Source organism: Apium graveolens, chromosome 5 (assembly GCF_009905375.1).
Source record: "Apium graveolens cultivar Ventura chromosome 5, ASM990537v1, whole genome shotgun sequence".
Lineage (NCBI taxonomy): Eukaryota > Viridiplantae > Streptophyta > Magnoliopsida > Apiales > Apiaceae > Apium > Apium graveolens.
Window position 1 is genome coordinate 425,954 of NC_133651.1, and position 16,036 is coordinate 441,989.

Consider the following 16,036-nt stretch of genomic DNA (forward strand, 5'->3'; position numbering starts at 1 on the left):
CAAAGATAAAAATCTGATGAAGAATTAATCAAACGAAAAGATGATAAATCTATAGTAAAATCTCCAACATCCGAGACTTTCAGTTCATCCAAAACATAGAGTCCCCCTTTCCTACGATCTATCACAGTCACTTTCTGAGATCTTGGGTCCTGAAAAATAAGTGGAAGAAGAGAATGAGAGTAAGTATCCAGATGCACATAACTGACTCACAGAAATCAAATTTATCTTAAGACGGGGAACATAATATACATCAGATAGGGACACGTTAGGTGTGGTAACAGAACCAACACCTTCCAATAACATGGGAGAACCATCAGCAGTCATAATAGACAAATGTTATGGATAAGAAATCAAGGTTATTACTTGCTGTGTTTAATACTAAGATTCGGGAGCTCAAGGCCTTTAATGGTTGCTCTCGTGTTTCGTGACTCAATCTGCCTTTACGAGATGCCTACGTATCTCTGTGAATTAGAGAATCAAGCCAAAAAACGTAGTTCTGATTTGTGGGGTGAGGCCCCTTATATAGATGTGGGAGTCCTTGAATTGGACTTGGTATAGGAGACTTGGTGGACAAGCCTCTGAATTAGGATAGACTTAGGAGTCCTAGGAAGTAGGAAGCTGATTCCTTATCCTTTTAGGTCCCCTTGAGGCTAATCTATAAGGATTTATATCCTTATCGGGACTCTTCTCAATAGCTGATTTTTCCCTTATTAATTAATTACGAAATTAATTAATAATCAGGGCTTTTGGGCCTTTTTTATTCCACCAGGCCTGATCTGGTCCATCAGGCTTAACCTTTCTGGTCTGAATATTATACATCTTATTATTGGGCCTAGCAGCCCACAGCTTGTACAATTAATGCAGTAATAAATTATACAATCATAATTTATTTATCCCTATCATTTGCCCCCCAACTTTTGGGAAACATTGATTAGGTTTCACAGAAGTTAAGTCTATTTGTTCCCTTACAGGGTTTCGTTTTTCCGTAAAGTGTGGAGCGACCTACACATTTATAATGAATTTTTCCTTTTATTCAGGAATTATCTTAATTTCCAGGAATTTTTCCCTAATTTTCCGGGACTTATCCTTAATTTTCTGGATTTTTCCCTAATTTCCCGGGACTTATCCTTAATTTTCTGGATTTTTCCCTAATTTCCCGGGACTTATCCTTAATTTTCTGGATTTTTCCCTAATTTCCCGGGACTTATCCTTAATTTTCTGGATTTTTCCCTAATTTCCCGGGACTTATCCTTAATTTTCTGGATTTTCCCTAATTTCCCGGGACTTATCCTTAATTTTTTGGATTTTTCCCTAATTTTCCGGGACTTATCCTTAATTTTCTGGATTTTTCCCTAATTTCCCGGGACTTATCCTTAATTTTCTGGATTTTTCCCTAATTTCCCGGGACTTATCCTTAATTTTCTGGATTTTTCCCTAATTTCCCGGGACTTATCCTTAATTTTCTGGCTTAAAATCGATCAGAATGCATTCGAAATCGATCAGGAGGCAGACAAAATCGATCAGGATCCTGATCGAATTAGCTCAGGATCTTACACTCTGGTCGACAGGATTCCTGATCGATTTCGATCAGGATTCTGACCGAATTGGCCTTCAAAGTGACACCCTAGTCGATTGCTACACGGGCTTAATCGACCAGGATTCCTGATCGATTTCGATCAGGACTCTGAACGAATTAAATGGCTCTCGACCATTCTGATCGAATGGAATATCGATCAGGACTCTGTTCTCCGTCGATCAGGACTCTGATCGATCTTAGGGGATTTCTTCCCTCCTGTTCGAATAAGATATCGATCAAGACTCTCTTCTCTGTCGATCAGGACTCTGATCGATCTTAGGAGATTTCTTCCCTCCTGTTCGAATAAGATATCGATCAGGACTCTCTTCTCTGTCGATCAGGACTCTGATCGATCTTAGGGGATTTCTTCCCTCCTGTTCGAATAAGATATCGATCAGGATTCTCTTTTGCATCGATCAGGACTCTGATCGAACCATATTAAGGTTCTGGTCGATTTTTGACTTTTTAAATTCCACAGGAGCTTCTAGATTGTTCCTGATACTTCTTGTAGATGGGCCTTTAAGTTGGGCCTGGCTAAATGGGCCTAAAAACGCCTCGTATTCCGAGCTTTTCGCCTATATAAGTGTAGTGTGGAGTGAGAATCCTCACTTCACTTCCCACTTCTCATTTTATCTCACATTTTTCTCTAAAGTTCTCCCTTTTGAAGGCGATTTCCGGCGACCAAAGCCACCGCAGCTCCTCAATTCTCAAGTATTTCTGGGTTTCAAGCCTTCAACCGAAGCATATTAATGGCGGACCGTGACCTAGCTCGTTTGCAGAAGATGAATGTCTCTAAGAGAGGTACAAACATCTAAATTCAATCTCCATATACTTCCCTCATTGATATGATTAACTCGAGAGGTGATGAATATCCTTCTCTGTCTGAGTTAGATTCGTATAATCATGGTAACACTTTTCATGAGTTAGATGGTAGGATAGAGTCTATGAATACCCTGTACAGAATTCCACCCCACCTTAGGATCACTCCAGCCGCCCCTGGGGATAGGACTTGTAATTGGGAGGGGGATACCCTGTTCATTTATCGAGGAGCCCTGACCGCAGGTCTTAGGTTCCCATTTCACGAATTTATTCCTCGTTTACTAGCCGATGTACGAATCAACCCTTGTCAACTCCCTCCTAACGCCTGGAGGAACATTATCTGTTTTATGGTCCTTTGTCTCAGGAATAGCTTTTCTCTTTCCGTAGCAGTCTTTAGGAAAGTTTTCCAATTCTATAATAGTTCCATGAGTCAGCCGGGCTGGGTTTTAATTCGCCAACGGCCCAAAATTCCCCATATCTTTGATAGTAACTCTATAGTCGAGAACAACCCTAAATGGAGGGATGGGTTTGTTAGGCTGACCTGGGCTGGGGGTGATTGGGCCACACTCTTCCGTAGGCCATTTTGCAAAGTATCAGATGGTAGTCCTGGTAGCATCAGATTAACTGATGAGGAGGAGGTGGCCTACCAAGCCTTAATTTCAGACGATGGGAAAACAGACACCTGGACCCTTTTAGAGGAGTTTTCCTTGAAGAAAGTTGGTCTCTCCCAGGCCAGTGATAAGGGTAAACTTATACCTGCGAAATTATTTTTCCTTCTCTTTAACCGTACTTTTTCTTTTTTCTGGATTTTAATATTCCTTCTGCTTTTCCTTTCAGCTTGTGAGGCTATTAATAACGTCAATAGGCCCAAGGAGGGGGAATCTGGCCGCCAGAAGAGGGCCAAGTTAAACAGGGATCCCAGGAGAAAACCTGACGGTCCTACTTTCCTTAAGCCCCACGTCCCGGTGGTCGAGCTGGGGGACGATGTGGATCCTCCACTTAAGGCACATTCCTTCAGGCCTAACTGGGGCTTCAGGAGGAGCGATACGGTGGTTGGATCCACCAAACATGCCAAGGATTGGTCGTACCATTCCATCACTCCCCATGATTTCACTGACATTGTTACGGGGAGTGATGTCGAGACTATTGAGCTTCTGGGCTCCCAAGCCCAAGCTGCGGTAATTTTCTTTTTTCTTCTCTTCCTTTTGTGAATTTCAACTTTTCTTGTATCCCAATGAATTTGCGCCAACTCATACATATTTCTTTGCAGAGTAATACCTATTTCCAGGCGGCCCTACATCAGGCTAGATCTTGGAAGGGTAACTCTGATGTTTTTGAAAAGGAGATGAAGAAGTGGGAGGAGAGAGCCAAGGTCCTAGAGAAGAAGCTGGACACGAAGAAAGAGGAGCTGGCTAAGGCTCATTCCGAGCTGGTGAAACTTAGGAGCGATAAGGATAAGCTCATTGATGACTACATGGATTCTGACAAGTTTAAGAATCTCATGGAGATTCATGATGAGGGCCTTTACTCCCTACAGTTCACTCAGGGATGGGATGCGGCCGTGAAGGCTGTTTCTGAGAAGTACCCGGGCTTAGTCGACCCTAAGGACTTTATTAGTCCTGAGCAGGCTGAGTCAGAGGACATCATAGACGCCCTCTTCGACTCTCCTCAGCCAGATGATCGCATCTTGGATCCTAACACTGCTTCTCCTCCCGCTTCTCCTGCGAAGGACGCTGAAGGCGCTGATAAGGAGAAAGAGAATGAAGGCTCCCGCATGGAGGAGTAGTTTTTCTATTTTGTAATTTTATCCTTAATTTATGTCTGGACTTTTGTTTGTATTAAAACTTATTACCCTGCGGGGCTATGCTACTTTCCTTATTTGCATTCTCTCCTTCATTTTTCTGATACTTTAATATTCAAACTTGGCTTAATGGGTCACACAAGTATTATCACAACTCAAACATCCATAGGTTGAAATAATTTCGAACTCTTCAATTTCAAGTCTGGTTTTCCAAAACCTTACATAATATGGGTTCGACCCTGATCTATAATAGCTAAAAAAGAAAAATACTATGCAAACAAAGCTTCAAGGTGCTTTTAAACCTACTTGTCATAATGACAAGTGAGAATCGTACTTCGACCATCTTACACGTAGTAAACCTTCAGGTTTTGTGCGTGCCAGGTTCTCGGGACTTCAAAACCATCCATAGTCTCCAGCTTGTAGGTTCCTCTACCCTGAACGCTCTTGACTCTATACGGCCCTTCCCAATTTGGGGCAAGCTTTCCTTTCTGTCCGACACCAGAAGCCTCTATTTTTCTCAAGACTAGGTCACCTTGTTTGAAAAACCTCTCTTTAACCCTTAGGTTGTAGTAGAATGAAGCCTTTTTCTGATATTCTACTATCTTTGCGTGTGCTTTATCTCGCACTTCATCGATTAAATCCAGGGCTAACTTCTGCCCTTCCTCATTTTCTTTTTCATCAAAAGCCTGAATCCTTGGAGAGGAATGTGATATCTCCACAGGAACTACTGCTTCTGCCCCATATGCCAACATGAAAGGAGTTGCATTTGTCGTGACTCTACAGGTAGTTCTATAGGCCCATAATATGGGAAGTATCTCATCCACCCAATTATTTCTTGACTTTTCGATTCTCTTCTTTAGTCCATCCAGGATTATCCGATTTGCTACCTCCGCTTGCCCATTGGCTTGCGGGTGAGCCACAGAGGTGAACCGTAACTCAATTTCATTTTCTTCGCAATACTTCTTGAATTCCTCGTTGTTGAATTGTGTTCCATTGTCAGTGACGAGGATACGGGGAATTCCATATCGGCACATAATGTTTTCCCACAGGAATTGTGCAACCTGTTTAGTTGTGATTTTGGCCAAGGGCTTGGCTTCAATCCACTTAGTGAAATAATCAATGGCTACAATCAGAAACTTCCTTTGTGCTGTGGCCATAGGAAAAGGCCCTAGAATATCCATCCCCCACATAGCAAAGGGAATAGGTGAGTTGATAGAGGTCAGCATCTCGGGGGGTTTTCTGGCCACTGGTGCATGTTTCTGACAGCGATCACACTTCTTTACATATTCTTTGGCATCAGCCATCATTTCTGGCCAATAGAAGCCTAAACGGGTTATCTTATGAGCCAAGGCCCTGCCCCCCAAGTGTTGTCCACAAATACCTTCATGCACTTCTTCAAGAGCCAAGCGTGCCTCATCGGGCCTGAGACACCTCAAGTAGGGAACCACGAAAGATCTTTTGTAAAGAATCTCATCTATCAAAGAGTACCTTAGTGCCCGAACAGTTAACTTCCGTGCTTCAGTTGCATCATTTGGCAACCAACCGGTCTGAATGTGAGCCTTGATGGGATCAATCCATGACGTCCCCAAACCTACGGGAGCCACAAGCTTAACATCTATGCTTCGTGTCTTCAAAACACGGAAGTACACACTCCCTGAACTTTCTTCAATCTCAGATGAAGCAAACTTTGATAGCGCATCTGCTTTAGCATTTTCTTCCCTTGGAATGTGTTCAACATGGCATTCATTAAATTGGGTCATCACAGCCCTTACTAGGCGAACATACTTAGCCATCGTATCATCTCTTGCCTCAAATTCTCCCTTTACCTGGGATATGATCAGCTTCGAGTCTCCACGGACCTTTAAGTTTTTGACTCTAAGTGTCCCAGCTAGACCAAGGCCAGCAATCAGGGCTTCATACTCTGCCTCATTGTTTGTGGTTCGGAAGTCTAGCTTCATGGCATACTCAATTAAGAATCCATCAGGGCTTTGCAAAACCAACCCTGCTCCACTGGAATTTGTTTTTGATGCTCCATAAAAATAGAGAACCCAATATTCTTTCTCCTTTTCCCCATTGTCGACTCTCTTGTCTTGAGGTATGGTATCTTCCTGCCCCCCGACTTCTTGGTTGGGTATGGTACATTCCACCAGGAAGTCAGCTAGTGCCTGGGCTTTTATGGCCGTACGTGGCTTATACTTGAGATCGAACTCTCCCAACTCTATTGCCCACTTAATCAGTCTCCCACTTGCCTTGGGACTGTGAATGATATTTCTCAGTGACTGATTTGTTAGCACTTCAATTTGGTGAGCTTGAAAATAAGGACGCAGCTTTCTTGAAGCCATTACCAAGGCTAAAGCGAATTTCTCAATGGCTGAATAATTCAACTCAGCACCATGCAAAATTTTGCTGACATAGTATACGGGTTTCTGGACTTTCAGTTCCTCCTTAACCAACACCGCGCTCAAGGCGCTTTCTGAAACAGCCAAGTACAAGAATAAAACTTCACTCAGAACTGGCTTGGCCAACAACGGGGCCTGGCCCATATACTTCTTTAACTCTTCAAATGCCTTCTGATTTTCCTCACTCCATACAAAGTCTTTAATGTTCTTTAATGACTTAAAGAATGACAAGCACTTGTCTCCTGACTTGGAGATGAATCGTCCTAGCGCAGCAACCCTTCCTGTGAGTTTCTGAACATCCTTGACAGTTTTTGGGGGTTCCATGTCCAGGATTGCCTTTATTTTATCGGGGTTAGCCTCAATTCCCCTCTTTGAGACCATCAATCCCAAGAATTTTCCAGATCCTACTCCGAAAACACACTTCGTAGGATTCAACATCATCTTGTGGTACCTCAGGACCTCAAAAGCTTCCCTCAAATGGGTTATATGATCAGTCTTTACTAGACTCTTGACTAGCATGTCATCAACATAGACTTCCATAGTCTTCCCAATAAGATCCTTAAAAATTTTATTCACCAACCTTTGATAGGTGGCTCCTGCATTCTTGAGACCAAACGCCATAACAAGATAACAATAAACACCAAAGTCAGTGATAAATGATACCTTTGGAATGTCATCCTTATGCATTTTGATCTGGTTGTATCCGCTAAACCCATCCATGAAACTCAGCATCTCATGTCCAGCGGTGGCATCAGTCAAAGTATCAATTCTAGGCAGCGGAAAACAGTCTTTGGGGCATGCATCATTCAGATCGGTGAAGTCTATACACATCCTCCACTTTCCATTAGCCTTCTTCACCATTACAGGGTTTGCTAACCACTCCGGAAATTGAATCTCCTCAATGAAACCAGCCTCTAAGAGCTTTTCCACTTCCTGCTTTATAGCCTCTTGTCTTTCCGGGGCAAAATTTCTTTTCTTTTGTTTCACTGTCTTCCGGCTTGGATCCACGTTTAGCTTGTGAGTAATTAACTCCGGGTCTATGCCTGGCATATCAGCTGCTGACCATGCAAACACATCACTATTTTCTTGCAGAAATTTCACTAACTTCCCTCTAAGGGGCTCCTCTAATGTGGCTCCAATGAAAGTCATCCTCTCAGGATTCTTGGGATCTAAAGGAACCGAAACCAATTCTTCTGCTGGCCTTCCTCTATTCTCATCATTTTCTCGAACATCCATATCTTCAATAGGAAGAACCTGCCCCCCGACTCCGTCTGCCCTCAAAGAGGCCACATAACAGCTTCTAGCCATTTTTTGATCTCCTCTCTCTTCTCCAATCCCGTTTCGGGTGGGAAACTTCATGACTGAATGGTAGGAAGAGGGGACTGCCTTGAAGGCATGTATCCCTGTTCTCCCCATGATAGCATTATAAGTTGAACTAGCCTTTACCACTACGAAATCCAGCATCTGCGTTGCTTGCCTTGGCTCCGTACCTATGGTGGTTGGCAACTTGATTATCCCTTCCACAGGACATTCTACTCCAGCAAATCCATATATCGGCATGTCGGTTGGTGTTAACTGGGAGTCGTTATACCCCATCCTTAGAAAGGTGTCGTGGAGCAAGATATCCACAGAAGCACCATTATCCACAAGGACCCTCTTAACCGGGCTATTTCCTATTATTGGTGTTATGACCAGCGGGTCGTCATGGGGAAACTTCACACCCTCTAGGTCGGAATCATCAAAAGCCAATGTTACTTCTGTCCTGGCCCTCTTCGGGGCTTCTCCAACAATATGCATAACCTCTCTAGTATATGCCTTTCTGGAATTTTTGGACAATCCAGCAGCAGTTGGACCTCCAAAGATCGTGTTTATCACAGGCCCTTGAGGTCTCGGCCCTCCATAAATGGTGTTTATAACTGGTCCTCTAGGTTGGGGATTCCACCCCTGATCATCTTGGTCCCTTCTACGATCTTCAAAGTTCTTCCTTCCATTATTATTTATGTCCCCTCCATCTCCAGTATACTTATTCAATCTTCCTTTTCGAATCAAAAACTCAATTTCATCTTTCAATTGCCTACACTCATCGGTGTCATGGCCAACATCTTTGTGAAACCTGCAATACTTGCCCCTATCTAGCTTGGCGGGATCAGCCTTCAAGGGCTTAGGCCAGCGAATATCTCTGTCTTTCTCAATCTCCATCAAAATCTGACTTCTGGGAGCATTCAGCTTAGCGTATTCAGTGAACTTTTGCCCAGGTCCTCCCTTCTTGGAGGTTGAATCAGGGTTTTGTTCGGTTCTAGGATATTTGTCCTTAGCGATATACTCCAAATCAGTTTTTCGTTTCTTGCCTCCAGTGGGCTCATTACTTACTACGGTCTTCCTCATACTTTCTTCAACCTTGATATACTTCCCTGCCCTCTCTTGGAGCTGCAACATGCTCTCAGGGGGTCGTTTGGCCAAAGACATCTTAAAAAACTCATCCCTAGTTCCTTGTTGCAATGCTATCATGGCTACCTTATCATCAAGATCTAGGACTTTTAAAGCCTCCTTTGTAAAACGATTCAGGTAATCTCTTAAGGATTCCTTAGCTCCTTGCACAAGACTCATAAGAGATGCTGAACTTTTCTCATGGACTCTTCCACTGATGAATTGCTTAATAAAAGCCTGACTTAGTTCTCTGAATGATCCAATAGAATTTGGGGATAGGCGACTGTACCATCTTTGAGCCATACCCGACAGGGTTTGAGGGAAGGCCCGACATTTTATAGCATCATTCACGGGTTGCAGCAGCAGTGCATTAGAGAATGTCCTAACATGATTAGCGGGGTCTCCCGTGCCATCATAGGCTTTGATAGTGGGCATCTTGAATTTCCTTGAGACATGGGCATTCATTATCTCTTCTGTGAAGGGTGGAGTTGGATCATCAGGATCTCCAAGGGGAAGGAGATTGCTCGGATCAGTTATTGGGACAGCAGCCCTTCTTCTTACCGGACCATCCAGGTCTATGATAGGAGGAGGATTTCTCCCCCTAGGAGGTATGTGGGGTCTGGTGGCTTGGTGAGCCTCCAAATCACGCCTCAGCCTTTGGATTTCAGCCTCATGAGCCCTGATCTTTTCCTGCACTTCTTGGGGATTCGCCCCTGGGGTGCTTTGGGGGCGTTGCCTTCCATCGGCTATTGGCTCTTTTCCAGGGCGCCTCCTTCTCGGGGCCACTTCATCATCCGAAGATTCGGAGTCTCTCTCAGTGTATGGACCAGAAAATTCCCGATCCTCAGGGATAGGATCCAAACCTCGTATATAGGGGGGCGACCGCCCTCGTGCTTCGCTTCGCCCAGCATATCCGCTTCCTCCAACCTCAGAGTGAAGGGGCATCCCATAAGGGGGGTTAGTAGTAACAACAGTTGAATATTCATACCCGACGGGTCGAGAATTCACAGGTATATGTACTTGCTGAACTTGAGGATTCGTACCTTGAATAGTCGGGGGAGTTGTCCCTTGTGGCTGAGGTTGAGTTGCCCCTGTCTGGGCTTCCCCCTGAGTAGATGCATAAGTTGAATGGGGAGGAACCTCTACGGTTGATGAAATCACCTGGGTTGTCTCTGATGGTGTTCCTTTCTCTAGAGCTCCAATTGTTCTCCGTGTTCTCGCCATGGTTGTTATTGCCTTCCCACAGACGGCGCCAAATGTTATGGATAAGAAATCAAGGTTATTACTTGCTGTGTTTAATACTAAGATTCGGGAGCTCAAGGCCTTTAATGGCTGCTCTCGTGTTTCGTGACTCAATCTGCCTTTACGAGATGCCTACGTATCTCTGTGAATTAGAGAATCAAGCCAAAAAACGTAGTTCTGATTTGTGGGGTGAGGCCCCTTATATAGATGTGGGAGTCCTTGAATTGGACTTGGTATAGGAGACTTGGTGGACAAGCCTCTGAATTAGGATAGACTTAGGAGTCCTAGGAAGTAGGAAGCTGATTCCTTATCCTTTTAGGTCCCCTTGAGGCTAATCTATAAGGATTTATATCCTTATCGGGACTCTTCTCAATAGCTGATTTTTCCCTTATTAATTAATTACGAAATTAATTAATAATCAGGGCTTTTGGGCCTTTTTTATTCCACCAGGCCTGATCTGGTCCATCAGGCTTAACCTTTCTGGTCTGAATATTATACATCTTATTATTGGGCCTAGCAGCCCACAGCTTGTACAATTAATGCAGTAATAAATTATACAATCATAATTTATTTATCCCTATCAACAAAGATGCGGTAGAATACAAAGATATTAAAGATGATAAAGTTAGAGACATATGATGAGAAACACATGAATCCAAAATCTATATTGAAGAAGATATACCTGATGAAGTGGAGGATGACAAACCTAGTGAAGGAGATACAGACATAGCAAAATTCTGCTGAACACTAATCGACTGAAGAGAATCATCTTTATCAAAAGTCATGACAATAAAATAAATAGCAATCAACGAACTAATGTTTCCATAACTTAGCTCTTGATACCATGATAAAAGTAGAGAAACAAATAAACAACTAGGGCTTTATTATAATACTTAATAATCGGGATACATGTCTCAATATATTTATATAATAAACTGTTACAAGCTAAATTACGAAAACACCCTTAATATAATATATGACTAATAATATATAATAAATATATATTCTAACAATAATTACATGCATAAATAAGAAAAAAAATATAATACGCCAGTGAGAATATATATACTCTTTCTTGGTCGACTTAAAAGATGTGTGCATCAAACGAGCACATGCCACGTGTATTATTGAGGAGCTGTGCCGTGTCCAAGTCGCTTATAAATTCCACACCCACTTGACAATAATACTCGATACCTGCAATTCTTCTGTTTCATTTCGTTTTCTGCTGAAGCTAGTAAGAACTAATAATCTTTTTAATTTTTTTTTGTAAAACGCAAGCTGTCGAGGCAAAGAAAATGGGAACAGCAACATTTATCGATATTATCTTGGCTATCATCCTTCCTCCACTTGGAGTCTTCCTCAGATTTGGCTGTAAGGTCAGTACTACAAAAGCATCTCTTTTATGATGTTGTGACAATTTTTATGTATTGTTATTTCATGTATTGGATCTTTAGTATACGGAAGAGAGTGGCATGGTGATTCAAACTTGTAACAAAGAAAAGAATTCCGAAATTATGTATCAACGAATCCTAAATATTTTAAAACATGCAAGAAAGTAGTGTTTTTCCATTAGAGATGTCATGTGTTGCTCTTCTTTGCTTTAGTTTTTGTTGGCTAAGCCAAAATTCTTAGCTATAAAATTGTTGGTTGTATGTATGATTTTAATATTTTGATGTTGAAAAGCGCAGGTGGAGTTCTGGATCTGTTTGTTGCTGACATTCCTGGGGTACATCCCAGGAATTTTATATGCTCTCTATGTACTCACCAAGTAAAGTTGATTCTCATTTACATCCCAACCCATCCAGCTCTGGCTTGTCAAGGGCTCCATGTATTTCTTTTTTCTTTTTCTTTTTTTTGCTAATTAGGGTCCATGTATTTCTGCCTAAGTTCCTTGTGTTTTCTGTAATGGGGATTCTCTTCTTTTTTTTTTTAAATCGAAAAAATGGGGTTGTGGATATGTTGTTGATTAAGATCTGGTCCTCTTTTGTAAAGTGGTTGGGTTATTGTGATAATATGTTCATGTAAATGTTTAATTAAGCTTGTACATTCTTTCGCGATGTTGCTGTTCTTCTATAATTAAATAAAGGGGGCATGCTTTGTCAAAAGCTTATGATTCTTTCCAACAATTTCTTGATCAGGCCCTCAACTCATCAACTAATTACGTAATAATTGTGCCGACAGCTATCTTATTTTTAGCATCCTTGATATTTGTAGACAACACTTTGGATATGTAAATATCTAATTAATAAATGCGAGAAACTGAAAGCTGAACATTTCAAAATCAAAAGCAAAATCACTAATTTACATGTGCGAGATATCATCACAAATCATATGATCATAGCCTGGCTTGGCTTTGAAACAACAGTTTTGAATCAGACAGAATTACCCCTACTTTAAAGTTATAACCTTAAAAAGTCATTTGAAGGGGTCGGTGATCGGTCGACTTAGAATTCATAATATCTTCATGTGGTGTCTAGTTTGAACACTCAAATATATTTGATGCAAGTTTACCTAATCTAAGATGTGGAGGTGGATAATGTTTTTAAATTAAATACATGAATTAAATATATTTTCCAAACATAATATCACACTACCTATCTATGGAATAATAGCAGCAGCAGCCAATCCACTGACACCGTTTTTCTTATAATTAAACAACCAAATTCAATTATGCAACAACTTTATAAATAAGATTTAAATAATCAGATATAACTGACCAACTGTTGCAATTTGTAACAAATTCACTGCTAATTCGTTATTGTGCTTCACCAATTTCACTCTTAAGAATCGCCTGTTTGTTTAACACCGGATGCTTCCTTTGTGTTTAACAAAACGTCACGGGCTTCATTTTGAAGCTTCGATGCATCTTCTTGTGCTTCATTTCTTGGACTGGATCCCTCATTTCTTGCTTCAATTGTAGGCTTTGGGTCTTGGGTCTCAGTTTTGGCCTTGGATGCAAATTCTTCTTGGGCTTCACTTTTGAGTTGGGCTACATCATCTTGGGCTTTAGAACCATGGAGCTCAAATGCTTGATTGGTATCAGTTTCTTCAACTTTGTACTTGTACCATGTAGCCCAGTAAAGATAGTTGATAAAATTTATGCAACTAAGAATGGCTAAAAACCAGTAAAAGAGATTCAAATTGTTTTTGTTCAAGTCTAGGCCATGCAACCACCCTAGTTTGCTTGGAGTTACTCTCTTAGTAACTGAATTTATGATATCCACAAAAACACTGCTCAAAAAGTATCCGAAAGACAACGAGATATATGTAAATGAAGTTGACAATGATCTCATCCCAACCGGAGCTTCCCTATAGAAAAATTCGAGCAATCCAACAAAAGTAAACATGTCGGCTATACCAAAAATGCCGTATTGAAATGAAAGCCAGAAAAGGCTGATGGGATTTTTTGGATCTGCAAGGGACTGGTTTCGTCTTTTTACTTCAACAAAACCTGCAACAGCCATTGAAACCGCAGAAAGAACAAGTCCAACTCCAACACGTTGGAGTTGGGTGATTCCCGAGGGATGGCCCGAGATTTTTCGGGCAAATGGAACAAAAACAAATTCGTAAAAGGGGAGCAGAATGCTTATGAAAAGAAGAGGAATAACAGGAATTGAAGCTGCTGGGAATTTGTACGAGCCCAAGTGTAAGTCCATTATATTACCTTGTGCAAGCGAGAAGGTTTGGAGTTGAGCCAAACATGTGTTCATTATTATTGTGCTAAATAATATGGGCATCATTCTTGTTAGAATCTTAACTTCCTCGACTTGATTCACTGTACAGAGTGTCCACGGTGTTGTGCCTTCTGTGCGGTAAATTGCAGCTTTATCTAACCAACTGCAAATCAGAAAAGTCCAGTGTTTACAACAGTAAAACCATAATATTTTACAGATGTTCCGAGTTGCTGTCCGTTTAATGGACTATTGAAGAGTAAATGATATTTTTTAGGTCTATGATACAGTTCATAGAGTTGAGATCACTTAATTGCAGACTTGAACACTTATACAGTAGAAGAACATACCAGACTAATCCCATTGAAAATTAGGGTACAAAAAAAGTGTGATGTACGCAACTTACCCCTCTCTGCTAAACACTACAGGATCCCTAAACGGTTACATTATGGTGCGGCTTAAGTATTCAGTCAGAAGAAACAAGTACTCGGAGCTTATCAGACTGCTCTACTCTATTTAATGTTTGGAGTTTATTAGCATCTGGCCGACCTTAGAAATTTGTCGATAAATAAGAAAATCAAATTGATTTTGAATAGAAGCATTACCTGAATTGATTAGTGTGTGAAAGTTTTGGTGCAAGTGTGGCTTCTTTCTTGGACTCGTATAGTTCATCAGCATTCTCAGAAAGTGTTAACTTTCGGTTTTTAAATGCTGCTACCAGAACCTGTCATGCACAACAAACGTATTTTAGCTCCTATCTACTCCAAGACTTAGTGGGGAAAATTTTGTAAAAAAGTTAGTATATTTCAGTAATCGGATAAATAAAATTTTCCATACCTGCAGAACTTGTATTATGGGACTATTGCCCGGTATTTGTAGACGATAAAATGTAGTCCCAAGGGAAAGAACACTAAAGCCAATGAAACAAAGTATTGTAGACAAGAGAAAACCCCACCACCATCCATATGTCAAGCTAATTTTCACAATCACAGTGACACCGATTATTGAGCCACTTGTTGTGCTGAGCAAAAGCCAATTAAAGTATCTTCCGAGGAGCTTGGCTTCCTTTGGATCATTCCTATTAAATTGATCGGCACCAAGAGAGGGAAGTGAACCCCTGACACCGCCACTGCCCAATGCTAGTAAAGAAAGTGAAATGTAGAACATGAATGCAATGTTGCCTTCTAGGCAACTTGATCTTTTGCAATCGCCCGACTCCACACAATTATTTGTTCTGCAATTGCTTGGATGCAAGGATTTAAGATTGGCTTGAATTGTCATCAATGCAAAAGCCTGCAGAGTATACATCAATTTAGGAACTTGCAAGGTGGAGGTAATCTGTGCTAATATAAGAAAGAAGTGAAATATAGTTGGTACCAGAACTTCGATGCAGCCAAAGATGAGACAAGTATGGAATCTGTTGATATAGGTGTCTGAGATAAAGCCACCAACAAGGGAGAGCAAAAAGGAGCAACCCATGAAGTTTGTCATGGTGTTTGCAGCACCAGCGAGATCAAAGTACATTACTCTCATGAAGTATAGAAACATTGTCACTATACACACTATAAAGGCCGTAGTATCCAACGACGTCAACCCTAAAACCAGAGGAGCATATTTATCATAATCATTCTAAAAGTCCAACTTCTCAAGAACATATATCATATTTCTAACATCTTAAACTTTTAGAACAGTCGTTGAAAGTATACTGTATTTCTAACATCTTTAACTTTTCTAACAATAGTTAAGATAAGTATTCATAAAACATATACATTCAATTAAGTTTTTCTAAGGGTGCTTACCGAAAATAAAGGAGGCAGCTCTAAATCCACCCTTTTTCGGGTTGAGAAATCGGTGGTACTTACCACCATCTTCTTCCCCCTGCAGTAGACACATAATGTAAACAAAATATTTGTTAAATGATAAAATATTTATATCAATATGTACCAGCGGAAGGAATGAATCAGATGGTTAGTAGTAGCTTATTATAAGTAACACTGACCATGCTTGGTAATCACAAAGTCTGTGTATATGGGAAAGAATTTAATCTGCTGCTGCTAGTAGAAAAATGTGAGTTAATTATATTCAAACTGCTGGTTAATAT

At 41.1% G+C, this 16,036-nt stretch overlaps 2 protein-coding genes across 2 annotated transcripts; one reads left to right on the forward strand and one right to left on the reverse strand.

The window, feature by feature from the left end:
• Positions 1-11,442: 11,442 nt before the first annotated feature.
• Positions 11,443-12,313, forward strand: LOC141723578 (hydrophobic protein RCI2A). Its single transcript, XM_074525417.1, has 2 exons — positions 11,443-11,640; positions 11,953-12,313. The coding sequence occupies exons 1-2, from the start codon at positions 11,560-11,562 to the stop codon at positions 12,034-12,036; spliced, it is 165 nt and encodes a 54-aa protein (XP_074381518.1). The 5' UTR covers positions 11,443-11,559; the 3' UTR covers positions 12,037-12,313.
• Positions 12,314-13,044: 731 nt separating this feature from the next.
• On the reverse strand, positions 13,045-15,937 carry LOC141724908 (protein NRT1/ PTR FAMILY 4.5-like). The gene is made up of 6 exons (XM_074527205.1): positions 15,929-15,937; positions 15,735-15,813; positions 15,313-15,530; positions 14,773-15,228; positions 14,541-14,659; positions 13,045-14,101 (listed from the first exon to the last, which is right to left on the reverse strand). Exons 1-6 carry the CDS (start codon positions 15,935-15,937, stop codon positions 13,045-13,047), a joined length of 1,938 nt encoding a protein of 645 aa, XP_074383306.1.
• Positions 15,938-16,036: the final 99 nt, after the last annotated feature.

What these genes read in the sequence shown, in the direction of transcription:
- LOC141723578 (XM_074525417.1), top strand. Translation starts at nt 11,560, where the DNA reads ATGGGAACAGCAACATTTATCGATATTATCTTGGCTATCATCCTTCCT. An exon ending in TCCTCAGATTTGGCTGTAAG is followed by an intron (nt 11,641 to 11,952) that starts GTCAGTACTACA and finishes TGAAAAGCGCAG; the next exon opens with GTGGAGTTCTGGATCTGTTT.
- LOC141724908 (XM_074527205.1), bottom strand. An exon ending in AGCTGCCTCCTTTATTTTCG is followed by an intron (nt 15,531 to 15,734) that starts GTAAGCACCCTT and finishes CTCTGGTTTTAG; the next exon opens with GGTTGACGTCGTTGGATACT. An exon ending in TCACACACTAATCAATTCAG is followed by an intron (nt 14,102 to 14,540) that starts GTAATGCTTCTA and finishes TCTGATTTGCAG; the next exon opens with TTGGTTAGATAAAGCTGCAA.